The sequence below is a fragment of the Capricornis sumatraensis genome, chromosome 1 (assembly GCF_032405125.1).
Source record: "Capricornis sumatraensis isolate serow.1 chromosome 1, serow.2, whole genome shotgun sequence".
Lineage (NCBI taxonomy): Eukaryota > Metazoa > Chordata > Mammalia > Artiodactyla > Bovidae > Capricornis > Capricornis sumatraensis.
Genome location: NC_091069.1, coordinates 84,988,661 through 85,013,037, shown reverse-complemented (window position 1 = coordinate 85,013,037; position 24,377 = coordinate 84,988,661). Strand labels below are relative to the sequence as shown.

At 35.6% G+C, this 24,377-nt stretch overlaps 1 protein-coding gene across 2 annotated transcripts in view; it reads right to left on the bottom strand.

Moving 5' to 3' along the window:
* The window catches only part of SOS1 (SOS Ras/Rac guanine nucleotide exchange factor 1), a 127,860-nt gene that overhangs the window by 7,128 nt on the left and 96,355 nt on the right, over positions 1 to 24,377 (bottom strand). For both annotated transcript variants that reach the window (XM_068964664.1, XM_068964673.1), the window contains exons 11-20: positions 23,409 to 23,490; positions 22,539 to 22,661; positions 21,940 to 22,043; positions 20,611 to 20,833; positions 19,411 to 19,530; positions 15,005 to 15,167; positions 14,389 to 14,506; positions 6,070 to 6,242; positions 5,747 to 5,863; positions 2,449 to 2,713 (exon numbers count right to left, since the gene is read on the bottom strand). In XM_068964664.1, coding sequence (XP_068820765.1) covers positions 2,449 to 2,713; positions 5,747 to 5,863; positions 6,070 to 6,242; positions 14,389 to 14,506; positions 15,005 to 15,167; positions 19,411 to 19,530; positions 20,611 to 20,833; positions 21,940 to 22,043; positions 22,539 to 22,661; positions 23,409 to 23,490 — 1,488 coding nt within the window. The remainder of the gene's footprint in view (positions 1 to 2,448; positions 2,714 to 5,746; positions 5,864 to 6,069; positions 6,243 to 14,388; positions 14,507 to 15,004; positions 15,168 to 19,410; positions 19,531 to 20,610; positions 20,834 to 21,939; positions 22,044 to 22,538; positions 22,662 to 23,408; positions 23,491 to 24,377) is intronic.

Genomic DNA, 24,377 nt, shown 5'->3' with positions numbered 1-24,377 from the left:
TATAACTGATCAAAAAATTCTAGTCAAATTTCGCCTTTTGAAAACCTTAAGCAATGTCTTTGCTTTGCAGTGCCTTTCTGCCTCTTCGTACTGAGTGGAATATGTCCAGATGACTTAAAAATGTAGGTACAGCAGCTCTTTCCTGCCAGGCCCTGAGGACAGCAAGGAAGTAGGTATTTGGTGTAGCGGCAACACAATGAGTACCAAGTTGGATGCGCTGGTGACCGCTGGGCCCTCTCCCCATTAACACTAGCAGATCTGTTAAGCAGAGTGGGGTCAAAAGCAGATAAGGACCTTTAATATCCTTAGGTGAGCTTTAAGGAGGGGATTAACTGAGTCTACAGATGGTTTTATATTATACTGGCTTTCTTAATTTCAAAATCTGTTATTTTCAATTTTTAACAGGTGTTTCCTTTTATCACAGAGAAAGAGAAACTGAAAAAATCCTCAGGGATAAGATTACAAAGCCTAATTCCTGCTACAGTGGTTTCTTTGCTTGTCCAGCTATTTTAAGTTAATATTATTCCACTGCCACATATGAGAAAACAATGATCCAGAGCATTGCATTCCAAAATGACTCTTTTCCCCTGTTTGACTAATCATTTAAAGATTCAGCACTAGTAGGGAATGTAATATGTATCTCCTGTTTCTCCACATCTTTCATTTTTAGCTACTTAAATAAGAAAAGCAGAATTTGCAGTCGGTGGCTTTCAGGTGATTTCAATAATTCACTCATGTGGGAATCTTTATAACACATATCATAGTCATCTGCTCGAGGAAAAAACCTCTTCAAACAGTTAAATGGGTCATAATAAATAATAATTTTAAGTCAGGTATACTGTAAAAAGTGCTGGTTTTATTTTATTACTTAATTTAGGAGATTGGCAAGTTGGGAAAACGGTAATATTTTACCTGGTTTTACTTGAACTTATAAAAAATATCTGACAGCCTACTAGTAACATAACATGACTTTGTAATCTTCAGTAGCCAAATAAAGCCAAGATGTAGTAATTCTTAAAACAAACACAGTTTATGTGGTAGAAAAGATAAGACAAACTGGTGGATAACTACAAATATATATTCAATACAGGAATAAATAAGTAGTATTCTGGACCAAATCTCAAAATAATAGAACGCCATAATTTTTTTTTAAAACAGATTTTCTGAGTTGGAAAAAATCTTAAAAATCTAGTTTAATCCACAGAAGGCACCAAAAAACTGTTTTATCTAAAATCAGAAGGCTCACTAGCAGACTGAGATGACAAACTAGTAGTTAGGACTCCAATGTCAGTGCTTAACTACCTCCCCAACAATGTCAGGATGCCTCTCAATATCGGATTTTATTACATCTAATATTAGGGGAGAACTTGAACTATACAATGAGCTAAGACAGCCAGTGGAAAGAACATGTGGAAGTGGTTGTGAAAGGGTTAAAAGCAACTGCATTCAAATTCTAATTTAAAAATGAATAAATGAAAAAAGGTTCTGAGATCTTAGTAGAGCTTTAAAGCTCAATATGAAATTGATTTTAAAAATTAATGGCAACAGTGAAGGTAGCCTCTCAAAGGGCTAGGCTGGGCTGTACAATTTGGTACCCATTAGCCACATGTGGTTATTAAGTGCTTGAATGTGGCTAGTTCAAATTGAGATCTGTGGTAAGTATAAAATACATATTGCATTTTGAAGATTTAGGACAAAAACTGAGATTGTAAAATATCTCAGTAAATTTTTATACTGATTTCATGTTTAAATGACAACATTTTATATATACTGGGTTAAATAAAACATTATCGAAATTAATTTCACTTAATTTTTGCATTTTAAAAATGTAGAAAGAACATTTAAAAGTCTCATATGGGGCTCATATTATAAATATTTCTATTGGACAGCACTGATTTACAAATAGGAAAGGATGAGCAACAGTGTGCAATCTGTGAGTTGTATGGCTGGGCTTGAAACCACAGGAGTTTATTAGGATGCTGTCGACTGAACAAGGGTTAAGTAGAAGTGTGAATTAGATACACTGTAAAATTAGAAACTACAGGATTTGGTGAGAAAGAAATCAAGTAGTGAGCAGTTTCAAATATAATTTTGGAGGAAACATTTAAAGCATCAGATTGATTAGTCCATGCAGTTTTAGCAGTTATCTTCCTTTCCTCTAGAAGTCAGAGAGGCATTTTAAAATTCGCCAATTGAAAACAAATGCTCAAATGAAATTTCAATTACCAACTTAATCACCAGGCCTATCAGTAAAGTGTAATACATTTAAAGAGGGCTGTTCTAATTTACTTTATGCTTTGATAATAATATATTTGGAAATGATATATGGTTTATCTACAAATTTACCAAAAAAAAAAAAAAATATATATATATATATATATACACACAGGTTCTTTTTTACCTGTAGTACGAACAGTTACTTAAAGCACTTAAAACGTGAACACCTACTTGAGTGAAAAGGGCTTGAATGATCAGAATCAAATACGCTGCAAACATCTGTGGTACTAGAAGCACCAGAAGCAGGAGGAGGTGTTAACGGTGTTCTTGGAGAATTTGGTGCAGATGCTGTACTTTCTGTTTCACTTTCAGGGATCCTGCTATAACTAATTTTCCTTGGCTCTTGCTGCAGAGGTGTGGGATGTCTCATAGTACCTGGTCTTGGGTTTGATGGACGAACACCAGGAGATTTTAGGGGATAGTTGTATTTTTTTGGCTGTAGATATATCAAAAGAAACACAATACTTACAACACCGTTAACGGAAAAGAAGGTTTTTCTATAAATGCCTGGTAGAATTCGATTAATATCCAGAAAAACCATAAACCACTAATACTGATTCAAATCAAAGTATCCAAGTTAAAGAGTTAACACCCCATTTCCATAAAGCCATGGCTATCTAAATTAGTAGGGAATGAATTTCTTTAAATAACTGAATTTTAATCCTATAAATACCAGAGTATTTGTTATTTCAATATTTCTGATGGAAATCTTTCTAAGATACAGGGAACATTTCTCTGGCTTTTAAAATGGACTGTGCAAAACTAATTTAATCTTGGGAGGAAAGCCAGACCGTTGGTTTGAACTATGATACCTTCAGTTCAGTTCAGTTCAGTTCAGTCACTCAGTTGTGTCCGACTCTTCGCGACCCCATGAATCACAGCATGCCAGGCCTCCCTGTCCATCACCAGCTCCCAGAGTTCACTCAAACTCATGTCCATCGAGTCGGTGATGCTATCCAGCCATCTCATCCTCTGTCGTCCCCTTCTCCTCCTGCCCCCAATCCCTCCCAGCATCAGGGTCTTTTCCAATGAGTCAACTTTTCACATGAGGTGGCCAAAGTATTGGAGTTTCAGCTTTCGCATCAGACCTTGCTATGAACACCCAGGACTGATCTCCTTTAGGATGGACTCGCTGGATCTCCTTGCAGTTCAAGCGACTCTCAAGAGTCTTCTCCAACACCACAGTTCAAAAGCATCAATTCTTTGGAGCTCAGCCTTCTTCACAATCCAACTCTCACATCCATACATGACCACTGGAAAAACCAGAGCCTTGACTAGACAGACCTTTGTTGGCAAAGTAATAGCTCTACTTTTCAATATGCTATCTAGGTTGGTCATAACTTTCCTTCCAAGGAGTAAGCATCTTTTAATTTCATGGCTGCGATCACCATCTGCAGTGATTTTGGAGCCCCAAAAAATAAAGTCTGACATTGTTTCCACTGTTGCCGTATCTATTTGCCATGAAGTGATGGGACCAGATGCCACTATCTTCATTTTCTGAATGTTGAGCTTTAAGCCAACTTTTTCACTCTCCTCTTTCACTTTCATCAAGAGGCTTTTTAGTTCCTCTTCACTTTCGGCCATAAAGGTGGTGTCATCTGCATATCTGAGGTTATTGTTATTTTCCCTGGCAATCTTGATTCCAGCTTGTGCTTCTTCCAGCCCAGCGTTTCTCATGATTTGCAACCAGATTGTTGTTCCATGTCCAGTTTTAACTGTTGCTTCCTGACCTGCATATAAGTTTCTCAAGAGGCAGGTCAGGTGGTCTGGTATGCCCATCTCTTGAAGAATTTTCCAGTTTATTGTGATCCATACAGTCAAAGTCTTTGGCATAGTCAATAAAGCAGAAATAGATGTTTTTCTGGAACTCTTGCTTTTTCAATGATCCAACGGATGCTGGCAATTTGATCTCTGGTTCCTCTGCCTTTTCTAAAACCAGCTTGAACATCTGGAAGTTCACGGTTCACATACTGCTGAAGCCTGGCTTGGAGAATTTTGAGCATTACTTTACTAGCATGTGAGATGAGTGCTACTGTGCGGTAGTTTGAGCATTCTTTGGCATTGTCTTTCTTGGGATTGGAATGAAAACTGACCTTTTCCAGTCCTGTGGCCACTGCTGAGTTTTCCCAATTTGCTGGCATATTGAGTACAGCACTTTCACAGCAACATCTTTCAGGATTTGAAATAGCTCAAATGGAGTTCCGTCACCTCCACTAGCTTTGTTTGTAGTGATGCTTTCTAAGGTCCACTTGACTTCACATTCCAGGACATCTGGCTCTAGGTGAGTGCTCACAGCATCGTGATTATCTGGGTCGTGAAGATCTTTTTTGTACCTACAGTTCTTCTTTGTATTCCTGCCACCTCTTAATATCTTCTGCTTCTGTTAGGTCCATACCATTTCTGTCCTTTATTGAGCCCATCTTTGTATGAAATGTTCCCTTGGTATGTCTAATTTTCTTGAAGAGATCTCTAGTCTTTCCCATTCTGTTGTTTTCCGCTATTTCTTTGCATTGATCGCTGAGGAAGGCTTTCTTATCTCTCCTTACTATTCTTTGGAACTCTGCATTCAGATACCTTACTATGTGGTAATACAGTGATGCCATCAGGATTATTTATAAATGCATTTTGTAAATACTATTTATAAATGCATTAAATTGCTTGAGTTCTCACCTGTTTATGCCAGTTTTATGACTTTTTTTTTCTTAGAGTGATTGTTTCTCAATGATGTCAGTGTATTTCACTGGAGTAGACTATATAGCTATTTTCAATTTTCTGTTTTTAATCTGTCTTTTGAAATTGTTTTAGTCCTTGAGAAATTTTCTTATAGAGTAGCTTCATTAAGCTTTAGTTCACAGACAGTATGAAATTTATCTTGGTTACTTAGAAGCCATTTATGTTTACTTCTTGATTCCTGACTTTCTTATGAATAAGAGAGATTATATTCAGAACAGTGAAATGATGATACTGGACATAAATTTGGTCAGGCACTTACAAGTAATAGGAAAGAATGGAAATTTTGTTTCCCCCTCCAAAAAGTATCTTTTGCCAAACCTGTTATTTTTACAGCTAATGATTTATAGTTAAAATTCTCATGTCATTACTTTCAAAAAAGTTCTAAGTACATATATTTACTATAAGTGAATCGATATAAATCAGTCAAATTTCCTGCCCTTAAAATAAATAATGAATAACATTTTTCTTTGTCAAAACAAAACAAAAACTTGTACATTTGCCCAACTTCTTCATCTACCGTATTAGGATTTTATTCACATTAATGTTAGTGTTCATTTACTTGGAACTAAGTGGACTAATCCTGAGTGTATTTATTAAGGACTTATTCATTATTTTTATCCATCACACGTGCACTTCCTCCCTGAATGCCTTTATAGAAAACTATAAACCACCAGATAGATGTAGGTAACAACTGCAAAAAAAATTTAAATGTAAAGGAAATAATATGAATGCTTACAAATCTTGGAAGAGGCTTAGGGTTTCGTGGTTCTATTTCTAGGGATTTGTTGAAAAGATAATCCGTAAATTCTTTTTCCATGCTATTTCCCATTGGATTCAAGTTTTCAAAAAACCTCTAAAATAAATACAAAGAATTATTATTGTTAAATAATTTAAATTCAGTTTAAAAGTCATGAAAATAACTTAAAACATTTTAACACAAGAAAACTGGAATTATTTAAAGTTTTATTTTCCTTTTTCTCTTCTATGAAATAAACCTGACTCATATCAGGTGGTTATAAACTTAATCAGAAATATGTATCCTCAAAGAATTCAACTTACTTTGATATCTGACTCTACTCGTAAACAGTAAGGCTGATTTTGGTACTGCTGGATCTCGCCTGTTATTTCTGCTACTTTCCTCCTTTTGCTAAAGTTTATAAGCTCTTTTCCATGCCGTTTTAGGACCTCAGGGTTGCCTTCTTCTGTTTTCAGGATATTAGTGAGATAAATACCTGGAAGATATAATGAAATTATTTCAAGGATAAAAATGGAAAAGGCTAGTTTTTTTCTTTTTCAGTAATTATATTACACTGTACCATCTCAATCATCATAACTGAAGAATTAAAGCACAAATTTCCACTCTATGAAAAAGAACAGGCTAAGTAAATATCAAGAGAAAGGGAGACCAAGTTTAAGAAAATTAATAGATTTATAAGAATAATAATCAATTTTCCATCTCCCAACCATAATGTTATTTGACATATGTCATGGTTTTGTTAATGGAACTTTAAGAATAAGCCATCATTTGACACATATTTTTGGCAAAAGAGGAATATGTTAAATTCAGAGGATCATATTTTCTGCATAATTATCTCTTGGGGCCCTCAAGAGGTTATAAGGATTTGTAATTCTGAGGTGGTACTGTTTGGATAGGCTTACTCATGAAAATGTGAAATGATCTGCAATCCTATCAAGTACAGGACTGCATATAATTTATATTCTGGTCTTCAGTATTTCTAGAATTATGGTAACCAGGTAGAGTTCCTGTTTCCGCATCACTGCAGGCTGTGCAATGGATGAGGAGGAGAATGAACAGAAAAGCAGGCTTTTTAGTTCCTTTCTGTTCTAGAATAAAGGTTCTGGAGCCAGCTCTGCTGCTTTCTATTTTTGTGATCTTGTACAAGTTGCTTAACCTCTGTGTGCCTTGGTTTACTCATCTGGGAAATGAGGATAGCAGGGTTGCTGTGTGAAACATTATGAGTTAATTTATCTACAGACTTAGAATAGGACCTGACAAAAGTAGATGCTTAATTAATTATCTATGGTTTTGACTGTTGCTGCTGTTGCTGCTATTCTTTCCCTTTCCTCTTATGTCTGCCTTTTCCTCTCAAGTACTGACTATGATGTGTGGGGGGAAAAAAGTGTGTGAATATGAGTTCATTCACTCAGTACACATGTACTGAGTCTCTGCTGTATGCCAAGCACTGCTTTAGGTACTGCAGACACAAAGATGAACAAGATACACAGTTCCTCCCTCAAGGAGTTCACAGCTTTGAATGTGGGCTACTACAGTACGATTTGGTAAGTGCTGTATTAATTAGTACTAATGCATAAGACGCTATGAGAGCACAAACAAGGTGTGCCTAACTCTGCCTTGAGCTTTTGGGAGAGAAAAAGGCATCATGGATTAAAATATGTTTAAAGTAAGTCTCAAAAAATGAACAGAAGCTTAATATGTAGAGTAAGATAGCAGGGTGTTCTAAGCAAAGCAGCCATATGTTTGAAGCCATTGGTCTGTAGTGAAGCTGGCATACTTAGAATTGGCTAGACTTTAGGAGTTTGGTGTGTGGGGTGGAGGAAGAGGGGCCGGAAATGAGGACAGGCATAGACAAGAGGTTAGTAGTTCTAATCCCTTTTCCGCACTATACGTTATGTACTGGATGAGAATGGACAAAGTAACAGCCACTTTCCTTCTAATCAGAGATTAGTGGTTCTAAATGAGTCTGTGGTAGAGGAACTGCATGGCTTGTGGGATTCTAGTTCCCTGACCAGGGGTAGAACCCAGGTCCTTCGCTGTGAGTGCAGCAGAGTCCTAACCACTGGACCACCAGTGAATTCCTGAAGCAAAACTTTTAAATACTAGAATTTTTGGCTATCTTCTTTGAAAGATTAAATGACTCAAAACCAACAGTGAACAAGTTGGCAATAATGAAATATGATAGATATCAGTGCTTGTCTGGTTCTACAAAGTATTCAGTTATTAAGTGTATTGGTTACTTGGTTATTTCTCAGCACGACCCATGTGTTCTAATAAGTCCAGGCTCTTTTATTTTTCATATCTCCTATCACTGACTCCTTTACTTGCAGTCAGTTATATTCTCCTTTACACTAAGTCAATCCAGTATTCTTGCCTGGAGAATCCCATGGACAGAGGAGCCTGGCGGGCTACAGTCCATGGGGTCACAAAGAGTTGGACACGACCCAAGTGAGTTAGCACACACTGCACTAAGCTGCACGATCCACTTAGCTCAACGTTCAGTCTGACAAACGTCCGTGACAGTACACATGATTAATGACAGCCAAAATCAACGTTCCATATTCCACACTGGCCACACATTGACGGCCCGACTGTGAAGAGTTTGTGGATCAGGAAGAGCTCCCCCTTTTTTTTAAATTAAAGAGCTTAGACTTTATCCACTAGGTAATTAGGAGATTATAGCATCTTCACATTCTAGAACGATTTCTCTGGAGTTAAGAAGGAGTTAAGACTTAGAAGCAGGAAGCTCAGTAGTCCTCGGTGAGATGATGAGGGTCCACAGGCATAGAGTGGTGTGCATAAATATTTAAAAGGCAGAGTTCGCAAGAACTGGTTAACTGGTTTGGGCAGAGGTTGGCACGGTGAGAACGAAGACTCTCAACTTTGTGTTTGAGGGTCTGACTGGGTGATGGTATAATGACTGACCTGGGGAACATGCGGGTAAGAAGTTACAGGATATTGTAGGTGTTAAAAGTATACTTGAATTAAGTTGTGAAAATGCTTACAAGTAGCATTTTGAGAGAGTTCAGAATAAAATTTGGGAATTATTTTATGACGAATAAATTGCTAGTTAAAAGGAGAACAAATGATTAAAGACATGGTGTTCAAATTTTGTTGATCATAAACTATCAGTAAAAAATGTTTAAGCAGGCATGTTTGTTTATATATATATATATATACACACACACACACACACACACACATATATGATAGAAAATGTACTGCACATATATATATGACCTGAATATTATAAACTGTTAAGGCTTAATTAAAAAAAAATCATTTTACATAACTGCTCTGAAGTCGGCTGTTGTAGGGAAAGGAAAAGCAGAGCATTATGACAAATAATGAAGGCGGTGAGGTTTCTGGGGAAAAAGTGGCTGCTCAGGGTTCCCACCGGAGAAGGCAATGGCACCCCACTCCAGTACTCTTGCCTGGAAAATCCCATGGATGGAGGAGCCTGGTGGGCTGCAGTCCATGGGGTCGCTAAGAGTCGGACACGACTGAGCGACTTCACTTTCACTTTTCACTTTCATGCACTGGAGAAGGAAATGGCAACCCACTCCAGTATTCTTGCCTGGAGAATCCCAGGGACGGGGGAGCCTGGTGGGCTGCCGTCTATGGGGTCACAAAGAGTCGGACATGACTGAAGCGACTTGGCAGCAGAAGCAGCAGCAGGGTTCCCACAACACTTTGTTGATGCTCTGACTTACATGTTTCTACAACACAGTGGTATATTTACTACACAGCACTGTAACTTATTTTCCTGCTCTTTCAAGGGAGCTTATTGAGGATAGGACTATGTTTTACTTGTCCTTCTATTCTCAACACCTAGTCCTGGTTCTGGCACATACAGGCATTCAACTAATGTTTCTGAATGAATAAAAGCAGCATATTATTTCAGAACAGAAATGAAAGCATTTGCCAACTAGAGCAGGACACAAGAGACATATAGTCAGTTCTAAAATGGCAGGAAAGCAAGAGTGGAGATGAAGCAAACTGACCAGAAACAGGGGTAGGACACAAAATTAACACTGTGTAAAAGGAAAGAGCAGAGCCAAGGCTATGGGCTTGGAGTTCTGTTTAGAGAGGTGAGACTTGGTTGAGGTAGGAATATACCGCACATCCTATTACCTGAGAGGAAATGTTAGGCTCCCCATATATATGCATTCTATCTGTGAGTAGAACCTTTCAGTGTATGGAGAAAAATTGGGATGTAGACCCGTAGCCTGGCGTAACCTTGGAAGGAGAAACTGCCTGATTTTTATCATTCTGTAAATAGTGCAGTGCTAGCCAAAAAAAACCTGAGTAACAATTCTGATAAGATGGTAAAGAAAGCAAGTGTCAGGTAGATACTACCCTTGACCCTCTTAATAGAAGGGAAAAATCTAGTAACAGGGACCACAGGATATCACAAGTAGCGTGACTATAAGTTCAGCAAGTGCACTGAATGACTACGTATATTTCATTCTTTTCTGAGCACCTGACATAGTTCCTGACACTTAGATACTCAAGAAGCATTTGTAGGCAGGTTGAATGAAATGAACGTCAGACCTAAGGTCCTTCTTAGGTTCCTTTGTTTATGAACTGGCATCAGTTACCACACTTAAAAATAAATGCATAGACTTCATTGTTTTATCAGGAAGAGGAAATAAATGAACTCAACAATTTTATCAAGAATTTATGGGGAAAAATCCTTAGAAGACAGAATAAATTAATAATGATAAAAAGTCATAAATGACATAAAACTATAAAATCAGGGAGAATAATTATGTTTCAGCTTTGTTTTGAAGAAACAGTATGTAAAACAAACAGTAAAAATAGAAATGGAAAAATATATTGCAAATAGGAGCAAATTCAAAAGTTTCATTTTAATAGACAGAATGCTAGTACTTTAAAATACCTAAATGAGACAACTGTGTAGCAAAAAAAAGGCCCAGAACTGAAACAGAAAGAAAATTAGGGAAGAAATGAAAATGTTATTATAGAATTACATGATACAAAAGATTCTAGGCCCAGATGGTTTTTCTGTTGGAATATTTCAAAATTTAAAGGCTAGATCATTTTATGACATCCTGGAATAAAATAATATGGAAAGCAACTAAACCTTTGTTACAAAGTAAATATAACCATAACAACACAAGCTGATAAATATAGTACAAGAAGAGAAACCACAGAGCAATCTCATGTACAAAGATGGAGGCAAAAATTCTAAATAAAATGATAATGCACAGAATTCATTTGTATATTTAACAGGTTAGTAAACAGAAAGTTTCAGTATTAGCAAACTTGTAATTTTAATTTGTTAAACAAGAAAAATCATTTGCTCTCAGATAGAAAATTACTTAAAACAGTAAATGTATATTGCCAATAAGAACACAGTAGAAAACTATAAAGAGAAATTTTCTAAACACAGTAAACAGCATGAATCAAGCAAACAGCAAAATTATACCTATCTCTGCTGAAATGGCAATTAAAACAGAACTCCTTATTTTTATTATCATTTAACCTTTGTTTGTTTGGAACGTTACTAATGCTATAAGGCTTAACACAGAAATAAGATCAAAGGAAGAGCCACAATTATTATTCTAGATATGATTAAATATTTAGAAAATCCCCTGAAATGAATAATTCCTGGAATTAAGGGAAATTGACTATTAAAAAATAAATACCATTCACAATTAAAAATACCTAAGGAAAAAACTAAATATCATATATGTACATCCTTTCCAAATTAATTGATAGATCATTCCACCTGTATTTTGGGGAATCACCCCCGCATTCCCAAGTTCATTTGGAAAAATAAAGAGACAAAACTGGCAAAGAAAATACTGAAGAAGAAACAAAGACAAGCCAACTTTATCATATATGACAATATTTTAAATATATAGCAGAATTTTTGGGTTTTTTTGGCCCTGCTACTTTGGCTTCTGAGATCTTAGTTCTTCCACCAGGGATCAAACCCTGGGGCCCTGGCAGTGAGAGCTCCAATCCTAACCACCGGATTGCCAAGGAATTCCCTAAAGCAGGATTTCTTATCCTTGGTACTACTGACCTTTTAAACTGGCTATTTCTTGTTGTGGAGGGCTGTCTTGTGCACTGAAGAATGTTAGCAATATTCCTGACTATATTGAACAATGAAAAAAAAGGTCTCTAGACACTGCTAAATGTTCCTTGGAGGGCAAAAACTGCCCTGGCTGAGAATCATTGATTATAAAGTGCCAGTCATTAAGACTGGGGCACAAGGATAAGAAGTTAATGGGATGGACCTAGAGATTACCGTACTAAGTGAAGTAAGTCGGACAGAGAATGACAAGTATCATATGATATCATTCATATGTGGAACCTAATTTTAAAAAAAGATACAAATGAACTTATTGACAAAACAGAAACAGACATACAGATATTGAAAACAAACTTATGGGTTATCAAAGGGGAAATGCTGGAGGGAGGGATAAATCAAGAGCTTGGGATGAACATGTACACATTACTATATATGACAGATAAGCAACAAGGACCTACTGTATAGCACAGGGAACTCTACTTAATATTCTGTGAAAACCTATGTGAGAAAAGGATCTAGAAAAGAATGAATATATGTGTATGTATATAACTGAATCACTCTGCTGTATACCTGAAACTAACATGGCACTGTAAATCAGCTCTACTTCAATAAAATTAAAATAATATAAAAAGAATTTAATGGGGAATATTATTTTTTAAAGAAGGGGGTACAATATGTAAATGGAAATAATGAAAACTTATTCAATAAACTAGGGTCAACAAATAAAGAATTGGTGGAGAAATAAATTTGAGTATTTCATGATATCTAAAAGAGATTTTAACTTGATTAAACAGTTAAATATAATTTTATAGGTCAAGTCATAAAGCTACGAGAAAATATGACTGAATATTAAATTTCTAAACTGGAAGAACTTCCTAAGGTTAGAAACAATAGAAATCATAATGGGGAAAATGAACAGATTATAGAATTTTAAAAATACTGTATGTCAAAGAATAAAAACCAAAAGGCAGATTGGTAAAAATATCTAGCTCAAGAAATATCCAGCTAGATATAAATTATCTAGCTAGATTGGCTTTACAGCTCAAGAAAATATTCTCAAATCCACAAAATAGGCATAAATATGAAGATATTCATTATAACATTATTTAGGAAAGCAAAAAAGATAGATACAACACACGCGGACACGTCAGGGTAATGGTTAAATAAACTGTCATAACAACTTTAAAGAACGTCATGTGGCCATGAGAAATGGTAATTATGAAGACTAATAAAACACCATACATTTGGGACATGGTAAGTGAAAAAAGAAAACCATGTATACATGTCACACAATTACAACTATATATAATATGTACAGGACAAAGATTAAAAGGAAATACAAAAATGGTTATTAGAAAGCCTGAACAAAGATGTTAACTGAAAAAATACCAGGACATAACAATGTTACATGCAGTATAACTTAAAACTATATAGGAAATATACAAATAGAGATAAGGGGAAGGCTAGAAGAAAATATACCATATATTAAAAGATTAAATACCACATATGTAATTGAGGTCATAATTTTTGTAAGTATTTAGAGGAAGAATCACCAGAGCATACATCCCAGCACAGAAAAGAAACCAGTGTGGAAGAGATACTGAATATATAAAATACAGGAAATAACTGATGGAATAAGATAGAGAAACCTATCAGAAGGGAGAAGATTTAGATGGTTAAAGAAGAAGATTTAGATGGTTGTGCACAAGAGAGGGAGGAGAAAAGAGTAGGTAAAATTTTGATGTGTAGAACGTGTGGGCCCTAAGGCACATGATTTTTAGCCATGTGAAAAAAACTGCATATAAGAAGCATAGTTATAAATATGGGTAAATATGGCCATGCCTTTTCTGCAGAGTGTCTGTGAAGTCGCTCAGTCATGTCCGATTCTTTGCAACCCCGTGGACTGTAGCCCACCATGCTCCTCTGTCCATGGGATTTTCCAGGGAAGAGTACTGGAGTGGGTTGCCATTTCCTTCTCCAGAGGATTTTCCCTACCCAGGGATCGAACCCAGGTCTCCCACATTGTAAGCAAGACGCTTTACCGTCTGAGCCACCAGGGAAGTCCTTGCAGTGTCTGGTTTACTAAAAGTCAATAAAAGACTTCTATGAACATTAAAGACTTCCCTGGTGGCTCAGATGGTAGTGTCTGCCTATAATGTGGGAGACCTGGGTTCAATCCCTGGGTCGGGAAGATCTCCTGGAGAAGGAAATGGTAACCCACTTCAGTATTCTTGCCTGGAAAATCCCATGGACCGAGAAGCCTGGTAGGCTACAGGCAATGGGGTTGCAAAGAGTTGGACATGACTGAGCGACTTCATGAATATTAAAACTGAAGTAAACATTATACAATACTGAATGGTTGCCCATTATGGAAGTAAAAAGTAGAATGTACATATTTGGTTAATCTTAAAGTCCTCATAGAGAAAAATTCTAAGGGGATTCAGGTGCTAAATATTTGTTAAGTATTTTCAGCTGGTATAGTAGACATGTGTATACTCAGTCACTTAATGAAAAACTGTCTTAGAAACATGATAAAAATTTAAGAAGAAATGCTCACCAAAGAAAGGCACACATGGTGGATTAATAGACCTGAGTTTTGCCAAATATTTCTTATAGTGATCTTCACTTAGTTCATGAGCTTCTTCTAAAATTTTCTTTTGGCGACTTGGTATTTGCTACAAGAAAAAAAAAAAATTAGGGAATATAAATTTAGAAAAGGAATCACAGATTTTGCCCCAAAATGCCAGGCTTACAGTAAAAAAGCCCAAACACAACAGTATCAGTTTGACTCTAAGAATAACACTGTTTCAAAGAGACTATCTTCATAGACTCTAGTAAAATCTTAAAGAAAAAGTGTGTGTATGTGAGAGAAATCTGGTTTATCTTGCCATTCCTCAATTATCTGAGCATTTTATTATACATTATATTACAAATCAGATGCTGAAATCTTTTTCTTCTAACTTAGGCTAGGACCTGTGAATATATTTTAATGAGGTTGTCTAATTCAAAAAGAGCACACCGATTCAATAAAAAATTTAGATAATTACATCATTTTGGCTGTTACTGAAAAGGTAGATGTGTCTCTCAAAAATTAAAGATCATAATTGTTAAAATCCTGACCCTTAGAATGGGGAATGGAAGTTCATTTAAAAAAAACACCTATGCAAACCTACCTCGAACGTGTGGTCTAGTCTGTAAACAGGGGATGAGTTCATAGCACTGACAACCTCAAGGACACCATTGAAGTTGTTGAGCTCTTGGAACACTTGTAGAATCTCAATTATTCGACTCACCACAGCTACTCTTTCTTCTAAGTTTTCAGTTTCTACAATACATCTGGGAATCAAAGACAAAAAGTGAATTAAAATATTTGTAGTTTTCCCAACAAAGGTATGATTTAAGGAATTTACCAAATAAAATGGACTGGAGGGCAGCTACAGTGTAACAATAGAGAGTATATATTCAGGGTGGCAGGTAAATAGTGGGTGAATAGAAGAGAAGGAAAAGCTTTCAGTCAGGGATGTTGCCCTTCTTGTTTTTCAGATCAAATCAGTCAGTCATTTTTCCTACTATATTTGGTGTGTTTGCTCTCAGCATTGGAGTTCTCCTAGGTGGCTGAGCAGGTAAAGAATCTGCCTCCCAACACAGGAGATGTGGGAGACCCGGGTTTGATCCCTGAATGGGGAAGATCCCCTGGAGTAGGAAATAGCAACTCACGACAGTATTCTTGCTAGGAAAATCCCATGGACAGAGGAGCCTGGTGGGCTACAGTCCACGGGGTCACAAAGAGTCAGACAGGAGTGAGTATGGGCACAATCAGTCTATCATTTTGTTGAAAGGATGCTGGTCTTTAGGATGTGGGTGTGTTCTAGGGAAATTTATTCTCAAATTTTGTAATTCTCTGACTCTTATTCTTCATCTAATCGTAAGAGTTTAGTGATTAATGCTCAACTTCTTTGATATGTAGGAATAATTAGCTACATTTCTTAGAACAGCTCTTGAGATAAGCACTATAATGTTAAAAAGTGACTTTTACAATTAAGCATAAAATTTTAAAAATCAGAAAGGATAAAGAAGCCAATGAAAACAAAAGCTCTTTATATTTAAATACCAAGAATCCTCGGAAAGTATATATATCCAAGTAAAAAGAAGCTATGCTCAAAAAAAGAATTCCTCTTGAGCATTTATTCTCTATTTCTAATATTTGAGAGAATTTTTTATCTACTACTCACTTATCAGTGAAGAAAATAATATTTTAAACTTGGTTTTCAATGGCTGTTCTGTCCTGTCTGACTTTTTGCAACCCCATATACTACAGCCTGCTGGGTTCCTCTGTCCATGGAGTTCTCCAGGCAAGAATACTGGAGTGAGTAGCCATTCCCTTCTCCAGAGGTTTTCAATAATGTAATATTAAGCAAATCAATCTAAGAAAAAATAAAATACACATATGGAAAAATAAATATAAACCAATATTAAATATTAACAAAAATGTAAAGTTGCAGATTACACTATTCTCTGATGGGGCTGATCTAACACTGTGAAAAAAAAATACTGCAAAATTATCAAAATAAACTTGCCTTATTATCAAATTAAACATGTTTATGCATTAAAACATTAGCTAGATGTCTATAAATATATCATCTATTGGCCAACTAGTTATCTGGACATTTTAAAAGGTATGATACAAGTATAATATATTTACATCTTTTAAAAAACAATTTTAGTTGATATTAACTAGGTATACAAACTGAGATCACCTGTGGAGCTTTTGTAAAAACCAGGTAAGTCTGGGGTGATTTACTGAGAAGCAATTTCAATTCTAATGCACATCTATGGCCAAAAACCACTGTGGCAAGTGAATAAGAACCTCTTCCACTGAAAAGGTGGAAACTGGAACCCTTATACAGTGTTAACGGTGAGAATGCAAAATGATGTAGTTGCTATTGAAAACAGTATGGCAGTTCCTCAACAACAACAAACATTCAAAAATAGAACTTTCCTAGGATCAGCAACCCTGCTTCTAGGTATTTATCCAAAAATACTGCAATCAATAATTCAAAGAGATATTAGCACTCCCATGTTCATTCCAACACTGTTCACAGTAGCCAAATACAAAACAAGAAATAGATGTACAATGGAGTATTATTCAGTCTTGAAAAGGAAATCCAAAAATGAACACCGAGGACATTATGCTAAGTGAAATAAGCGAGTGGTAGAAGGACAACTATTGCATGATTCTACGTATATGAGGTATCTAAAAAATATATATATATATATATAGAAGCAAAGAATAAACTGATGGTTCCCAGGGGAACCAGGAAAATGGGGAGTTGCTTATCAATGTATAAATTTTCATGCTGATTAGCACTTATTTACACAAGATAAAGAAGTTCTAGAGATCTGCTGTACAACATTATGCCTATAGATAACAATATTGTATTTATACATTGAAAAAAATCTTACCACAATTAAAAAAACAAAGAGAAAAGCAAAAGAAATGGCTGCCTTCTTAGCAATCTATTAAAAATAGGACAGAGATGGAAATTGTCTGTAGGTCTTATGAGTTATGTTTCCTCTTTACAGACATAACTTTTAACTATTATGATGGAAAAGAACCTTTGCAATTGAAGTATAGTTATTTGAGTTGATAAAGAAGAAATGAGGAAGCAACACTTAGAGCAACTCCAAAGCAAACTCCAAAGTTTTACTTTTTAGAGGCCAAGAAGTAATAATATAAATAAAAGGAAGTCCTGACTTTCAGAGGAGTTATTTCTCTTTAGGAATTGCTTTCTGGTCTTTATCCACACTAAAGCTCCAGTCATTCCCTATGTCACTGGTCTCTTGTTCTGATAATGCCTATATGATCTGTGCAAATTTCACATCACCCTTATAAAACGTGGGTCAAGATCATAAAAAATATGGCCAATACATAAAACTCTTATTTCCAGTTCCAATTGAAAAACTGTATTGAGATTCTGGACTTCTGATATGACGAGAAGTTATGCTTCCTGACTCCTCAGGGACACTGGTGAAAATTATATAAGTTCTAGCAGTCTCTAGAAATGGCCCTAAGAGTAAATAGCAAGTAAAGAAACATCTATTCAGGAAATTTACAATTCAGTAAGAGAGGCAAGAGTCTGCTTCCTTAGAGAAACTTGCAGAGGCGGGGGGTGGGGGGACACAATTAGCCCAAAACACAGGGCTCCCATCTCCTTTGACATCTAAAATGTCAAGATTCACTGGGGGAGAAAAAACAGGGAATGGTAAATTGCTTGTAAGACAGATCTGATAGGTCAGATTTAACAACAACAACAAAAAAGATTTCAAAGCAGTCATTCTGAATTTATTAACAGAACTAAAGGGAAGTATGATTTAAAAAGCGAAGTCGGGGGGGGGGGTGCTGATGACAGCGTGCATCAACAGGAGTGTCCTAAAAAACACAGGAATTGTAGAAGAAACCAAACAGAAACTCTGGATTTGAAAAATATGATAATTAAAATAAAAATTTTACTAGAGGGACTCAATAGTCAGTTTGAACTGGCAGAAGAAATAAACAGTTAAACTTATAGAGGTATTGTTTTTCAAAAATGAAGACAAAGTAAAGATTTTCCCATATACACAAAAACTAAGAGAATTGTTGCTAACAGACCCACCATATAAGAAGTGCTAACTTAAGTTCTGCAAGCTAAAAGTAAGTAACCCCAGATAGCAGTGTGAATCCACACAAAGAACACTGGTAATTATTTAATTATAAAAAACTCTGTAAATGCCTATTTTTTCCTCATTGTTTTTTTAAACTGATTTTAAAGAGCAACTGGATAAAATAATATGTATGTAATGTATTGTTGGGTCTATAACACATAGAAATGTAACGTATGTGAAATACATTGCCAAAAAGAGAGCAAAGCTGGGAAGGGCTAAGAAAATAATACCAAGTGGTAGTAAAAGCAACAATTATAACCATGCACTGCTAGATCTGCATCGTTAATTATAGGTAACGCATGTTCCAATACCACAAAGGGGCGCAGCGAATAGAGCTGCTGCCGCTGCTGAGTCGCGTCAGTCGGGTCCGACTCCGTGTGACCCCACAGACGGCAGCCCACCAGGCTCCCCCGTCCCGGGGATTCTCCAGGCAAGGGTTGCCATTTCCTTCTCCAATGCAGGAAAGTGAAAAGTGAAAGTGAAGTCGCTCAGTCGTGTCCAAATGTTCGAGACCCCATGGACTGCAGCCTACCAGGCTGTCCATGGGATTTTCCAGGCAAGAGGACTGGAGTGGGGTGCCATTGCCTTCTCCAAGTGAACAGAACTATAGAGAAGTAACTTTTTTATACATCACTGGAATTCGGGTATAATCTGAAACTAATGCTGTTATGATGAATGTGGCAAACCTAAAAGGCAATCATTAACAACAACAACAACAAACACACTTAAAATGCTGTTTTAGAAAAATATTCACTAACTGTCGAAGAAAGGCAGAACAGAGGAACAGCAACAAACACATGAGACACGGAAACAGAACTGCAGTGACATTTATAACATAACTGACTGTTGCGAAATTAAGAAGACCGGTAGGACTTACTTCTCAAACCACAGAGTGAGATTCGTGGTATGCCGGATCATTTTCAGGAGATTAGGAGAATTAATTTCTTTGTCTTCTTTTGTCCACACACTTCCAACTAATTCTGATGGCTGTACAGCTCTAAAATCATCAAGACATAATTCTACGTGATACTTTTCCCTCTAGTAAACTGTTTTATCAAGTAAGTGAGATAAAAGGTTTATGAAAACAAGGTAAAACAAAAGCGTTATAATATTGCATTTTTTCTATTGATTTTAAAAAATTTTGTATGCATGTACCTGTGTACTCTTTTTATTGCTTTAGAGCAGTATTTTGCTTTGGGCATGGGTGGGATTTCTTCACAGTGTCTTTCCCAGCACTTATAAATATTATCTAACAAATGAGGGTAAGAAAGTAGTTTGGGATCATTCTTTTAAATAATGATATAATAATTGAGGGTATAGTAATTACTGCAATTCATAAATCTCACCCCTCACCCCTTCAAGGAAGGGGAAAAACTCTCTTAGGAAGAGTCTTGGGAAAGAAAAACAAAAGGTTCTAACACTGATTTTGGGAATAGTGATGATCTTTGATGGGAAAGCTATACATTTAGTTTCCTTTTCCATTTAGTTATTTAAAAAATAAACAGCTTGAAATCTAAAAAGTCTAAATTTAAAACTAGAAACAGGCATGTTTTTTGAGATTAGCAGCTCTATCAATGTATAAAAACTAAAAAAGGTTAAATGGCCATGACTTAAGTTCATAATGACAATGGTGCTATCTAACTCACCGACCCCTTACTCTGTGTGGGGCAGTGTATTTATAGCTAAATGCTATAAATATACGGACTATACTAAACCTTGCACAACAGCTCTACAAGTAGGTGCCATCATTAACTCCGTTTCCTCTTGAGGAAATTAAACAGCAGAGGAGTAAGTCACACAAGAAGATTAAAGTTGCCCGAGGATACGACAACAAATGAATTTAGTGATTCACTGACTGGGGCGACTGCATAGAAGAGAGAAGTTATAAGCCCAGATAGGGCAAAGGCGATCAAGGAGTAAAAGAAGAGGCGTCTTCTATACAGAAGGCCTTATTACAAGACACTTGGTGTACTATCTCATTATGTCTTATAATAATCTTACAAGCCAGAAATCAGATTTCATTTTGAAAGTTAACTCATTTGAAAGGATTTTTCAGCTTGAACATCAAATTACATACCGATATAGATCTGATTCAAGTAAAGTGAGTTGTCGAGCAATTTCTATTGGGTGTAAGGTAAGCAGGTCAAAAGTCTCGATGTGCCCAGGTCTGCTTATGTGCCACTCAACCGTAGGAGGTGAACTCTGAAATGTAATATTATGACCTGGCCCATTGTCTCTTGCAATTTTTTTCCTTTGGATTATTTTAGTGATGGATTCAACCCATTTTTTCATTGCTTTACCTGAAATAACATTATGTGAAAAGTAACGTTTAAATATTTTACTCAATATTTTATTGAAAAAAAAAAAGTTTAAAATCATATAAATGATACCTGAATATCTTTGTTATAAAAAGTTCATACAACCAAAATTTAAAAATGAAGTTCCCCTTTACCATTTCCCTGTTTCCTATCCCAGTCTCATTTTTCTTCATGAGGCTAACCATTTGTTAATAGTTTGGTATATATTCTTCCACATCCTTTATAAATAAAATGAGAAAGTAATTTATTTGCAGAAAACTTTCACTTCTATTGTTCTAAACTTTAGTTCAAAATATTATTTTATAATCCTCTCCAAAAACACTATCTTACACAAATAAGATTTATAATGATAGACCATACAACATTAGCTGTTAACCTAACAAACTGCATTTTATAAACCAAACAGTGCCATAGGACTGATTCCTTCCTTTGGTGTGTTTTTCATGTGGCTTTGTTTTGTACTAGGCATGAAAGTACTATTATTTAATCCTTTATTTTTCGATTCTCATTTAAAGTGTACAGTGGAAATAGAAACAAGTTTGTCAAGGACATCTTTAGAACTAAAAGGGGAACTGGAGATCATCAATTCTAGCTCATTGTGTTACTGAAGTCTGAAGAATCAAAATTATTTCACCCAGTCATTTATCTAACAAGTGGCAGTGTTCAGAAGAGAACTCTTTTGTTTCTCAGGTCTCAGTTCAATATACTCTGCTGATTCTCTGATATATTACGCACTGTTTACCTAACTGTTTCCCAGTCAACCTCCATTGTGGTGTTACTACAACAGTTCCTAATTGTCTTCTGGTACACATACTTTCAGATGTGTAAAAACAGCAGAAATTGAGATTCTTTCTACCCAATTCCAAAATAATCAGTAGATTTACTAAACGAAAATTCACTAGTTCAACAGGATCATTATTAAACAATTTGTAGGTCAAAAAGATTTGATGAAAAAATTTTAACTTTTCCAGTTGGTTATGCTGGCATTATTATAAATACCTCTAAACTACAGTGAGTAGTGATGTTAGCTGGTAGTCACCATACTTTCATTACATATAAAACTAAGGCACTTAAAAAAAGAAACATACCTCTTACTGTTCCAATAAATTCCTCCATTCGCTGCAAAAGATCTGCATCTCTTTCAAAATCATAGAAGTGGTGCTCTACCCAGTGCCGACATACATTTAATACTCTATGGTAGTAACACAGAAGAAGCACTGAATTACATGGGAACTCAAACATAAACATTCATCACAATGAGAGGTATAAATGAAAACACAGTAACTCAACAAATTAAATACAGATGACCCTTGAATAACAGGGTTTGAACTGCATGGCTCCATTTATAATTTTTTTCCCCCACTAAATCTATACCACAGTACTACACCCTAGGCAGGTGGTTCAATCTGTGGATGTAGGGGTGATTGTAAAACTGGATTTTCTACTCTGCTGAGGGTCAGTGTCCCTAACCTCCAGGGTGTTCCAGGGTCAACTTTAATCTTCTAAGTGGCTTACCACCTTCAAAATTCTATTTTAATTAACACTTATATAGTAATTTCTGATAATTTCTCTTTACTTCACTCATTTTACATGTTACTTCCTCCTTGCTTGGGAAAGATCTTATTTACTTTAACTGTGAAACAAAAGTTCAACAAAGACTTATTTACTTATTTATTTTAATGCTTACCGCAGCTGCACAGGCTGTATATATTCTTTTCTAAATCTTTTTAGTTCTGCACTCAAGGGTTGGTCTCCATTCTCTATAGCGATGCGATCAGCTTCTGTTGGCTCAGGCTCTGGAATTTCAAACCTAACATAAAACAGAACAAACTAATGAAAAGATCAATTATATCAACTTATGCCAACAGAAAACTACAAATCTTTTCACTAGTCAGCACAATTAAGAAAGCGCTGTAAAAATTACTAAGGATATACACAACAGTGAAAACAAGTGAGGTATCTATAGTGTAAAGACTAATTTTTAAAAAAGAAATGAATACTTGCCAAGATAAATAAAACTAACTCAAAATGTAATAAGGAATAAAGAATATATGCAATGTCTAAAAAATAGGTATGATTATAAAGTTAAGGGAATGATATTAATTTTGGGCTTGTGTAATTACCCTAAATAATCCAACATAAACTTTTTTAATGGTAAGTTTTGAAAAGTTGAGTGCTCTTTGGTTAGAAACACTTCTCTTGATTATAGTACTTGTTCATTCCATTCTCCCTCAACATGTGGTATATTAAAAAAATTCTATTTAGAACATTTAAATCATTAAAAATGCAATTTCCAGAGCCTAAATTCTACATTTTTATAGTTCTTTAACCTGGTTAATTCTGTAAATTTGAAATTTCACATACTGAGTTTCCATGTAAAAATATATTTAAATAATCAAGACTAACATAGTAATATAAAACAAATGGTCTTCCAAGATATTTTCTTCTTAAAGTATTCTTGCACTAAAATGTAAAGCTCATTCAAAATATTTCTATACCTTAGCTCAATCTCATTAAAAAAAAGAACAAAGAACTTAAACATTTTAAAATGACAGACCTTTCTATTATAAGACTCAGTAGTTCTTGAGGTTTACAAAAGGATCTATATGTTGTAAGAAATGTCCGAACAAAATTGGGATCTATGAAGAAAAAGGAAAAATATCTTATTAAAATCTTTTATGAAGAATGATTAAAATTATTATTTACATTTCCAAAAGAGATTAAATAGTCAACTTATAATAAAGTCTGAAAGTGTTTTGACCACACAGGGTGCTTTGGACTTTGTAATCAATTACTAGCTTTAGTTTGTTCCTAAAGTAGTGGAAATATCATCAACACTAAAATTTTACATCAACTTGTTTCTTGACCTCTGCACACTCTGACTAGCTGATATTAAAACTCATTATTGACCACAGAAATGCAAAGGGAAGAAAGGCAGCGCACAGAAGCAAGTTTCTACATGCTACCTGGATCTCAGAGCATCATCAGGTGGTTTCTCTCTCCCAAAAAAACACAAAGGCCACAGCAATAACCCATTACTTTTTCCTGCCATCCAGACTAATTTATCTAGGATCAGTTATCTAGATTTCTTTAAATCATGCCAACAGAGCATTCAACTGGAGATTAGATCTTATAATGTCATTGATTAGGTTAAATTCAGTTTCTAAATTGTTTTGTTTGCTAGAGGTCTTAATTAAAACCGCTAAAAGATGCTTATAAATAAACACCTGTAAGTTATTAAAACTATTAAATGTATGAGAATATGTTGATTTGGCTCTGTTTACAACAACTTTTAATTACTTGCACTGCAAATAGACACAATGAGGGGGCTTTCCTGGTGGCTAAAGGTTGGACAAGACTGAGTGAGCATACACACAGACACAATCAGAGTTTCTCCATAAGAGCATGAGTCTTCAACTGCTTTTCATTCATCGTAAAGTAAGCAGCTGACTGAGTGTGACCTGCCTATTCCAATCTCTGACAGTATTCTCCCAACCTGTGGAGAAAGGCTGCTGTCGCCAGCACA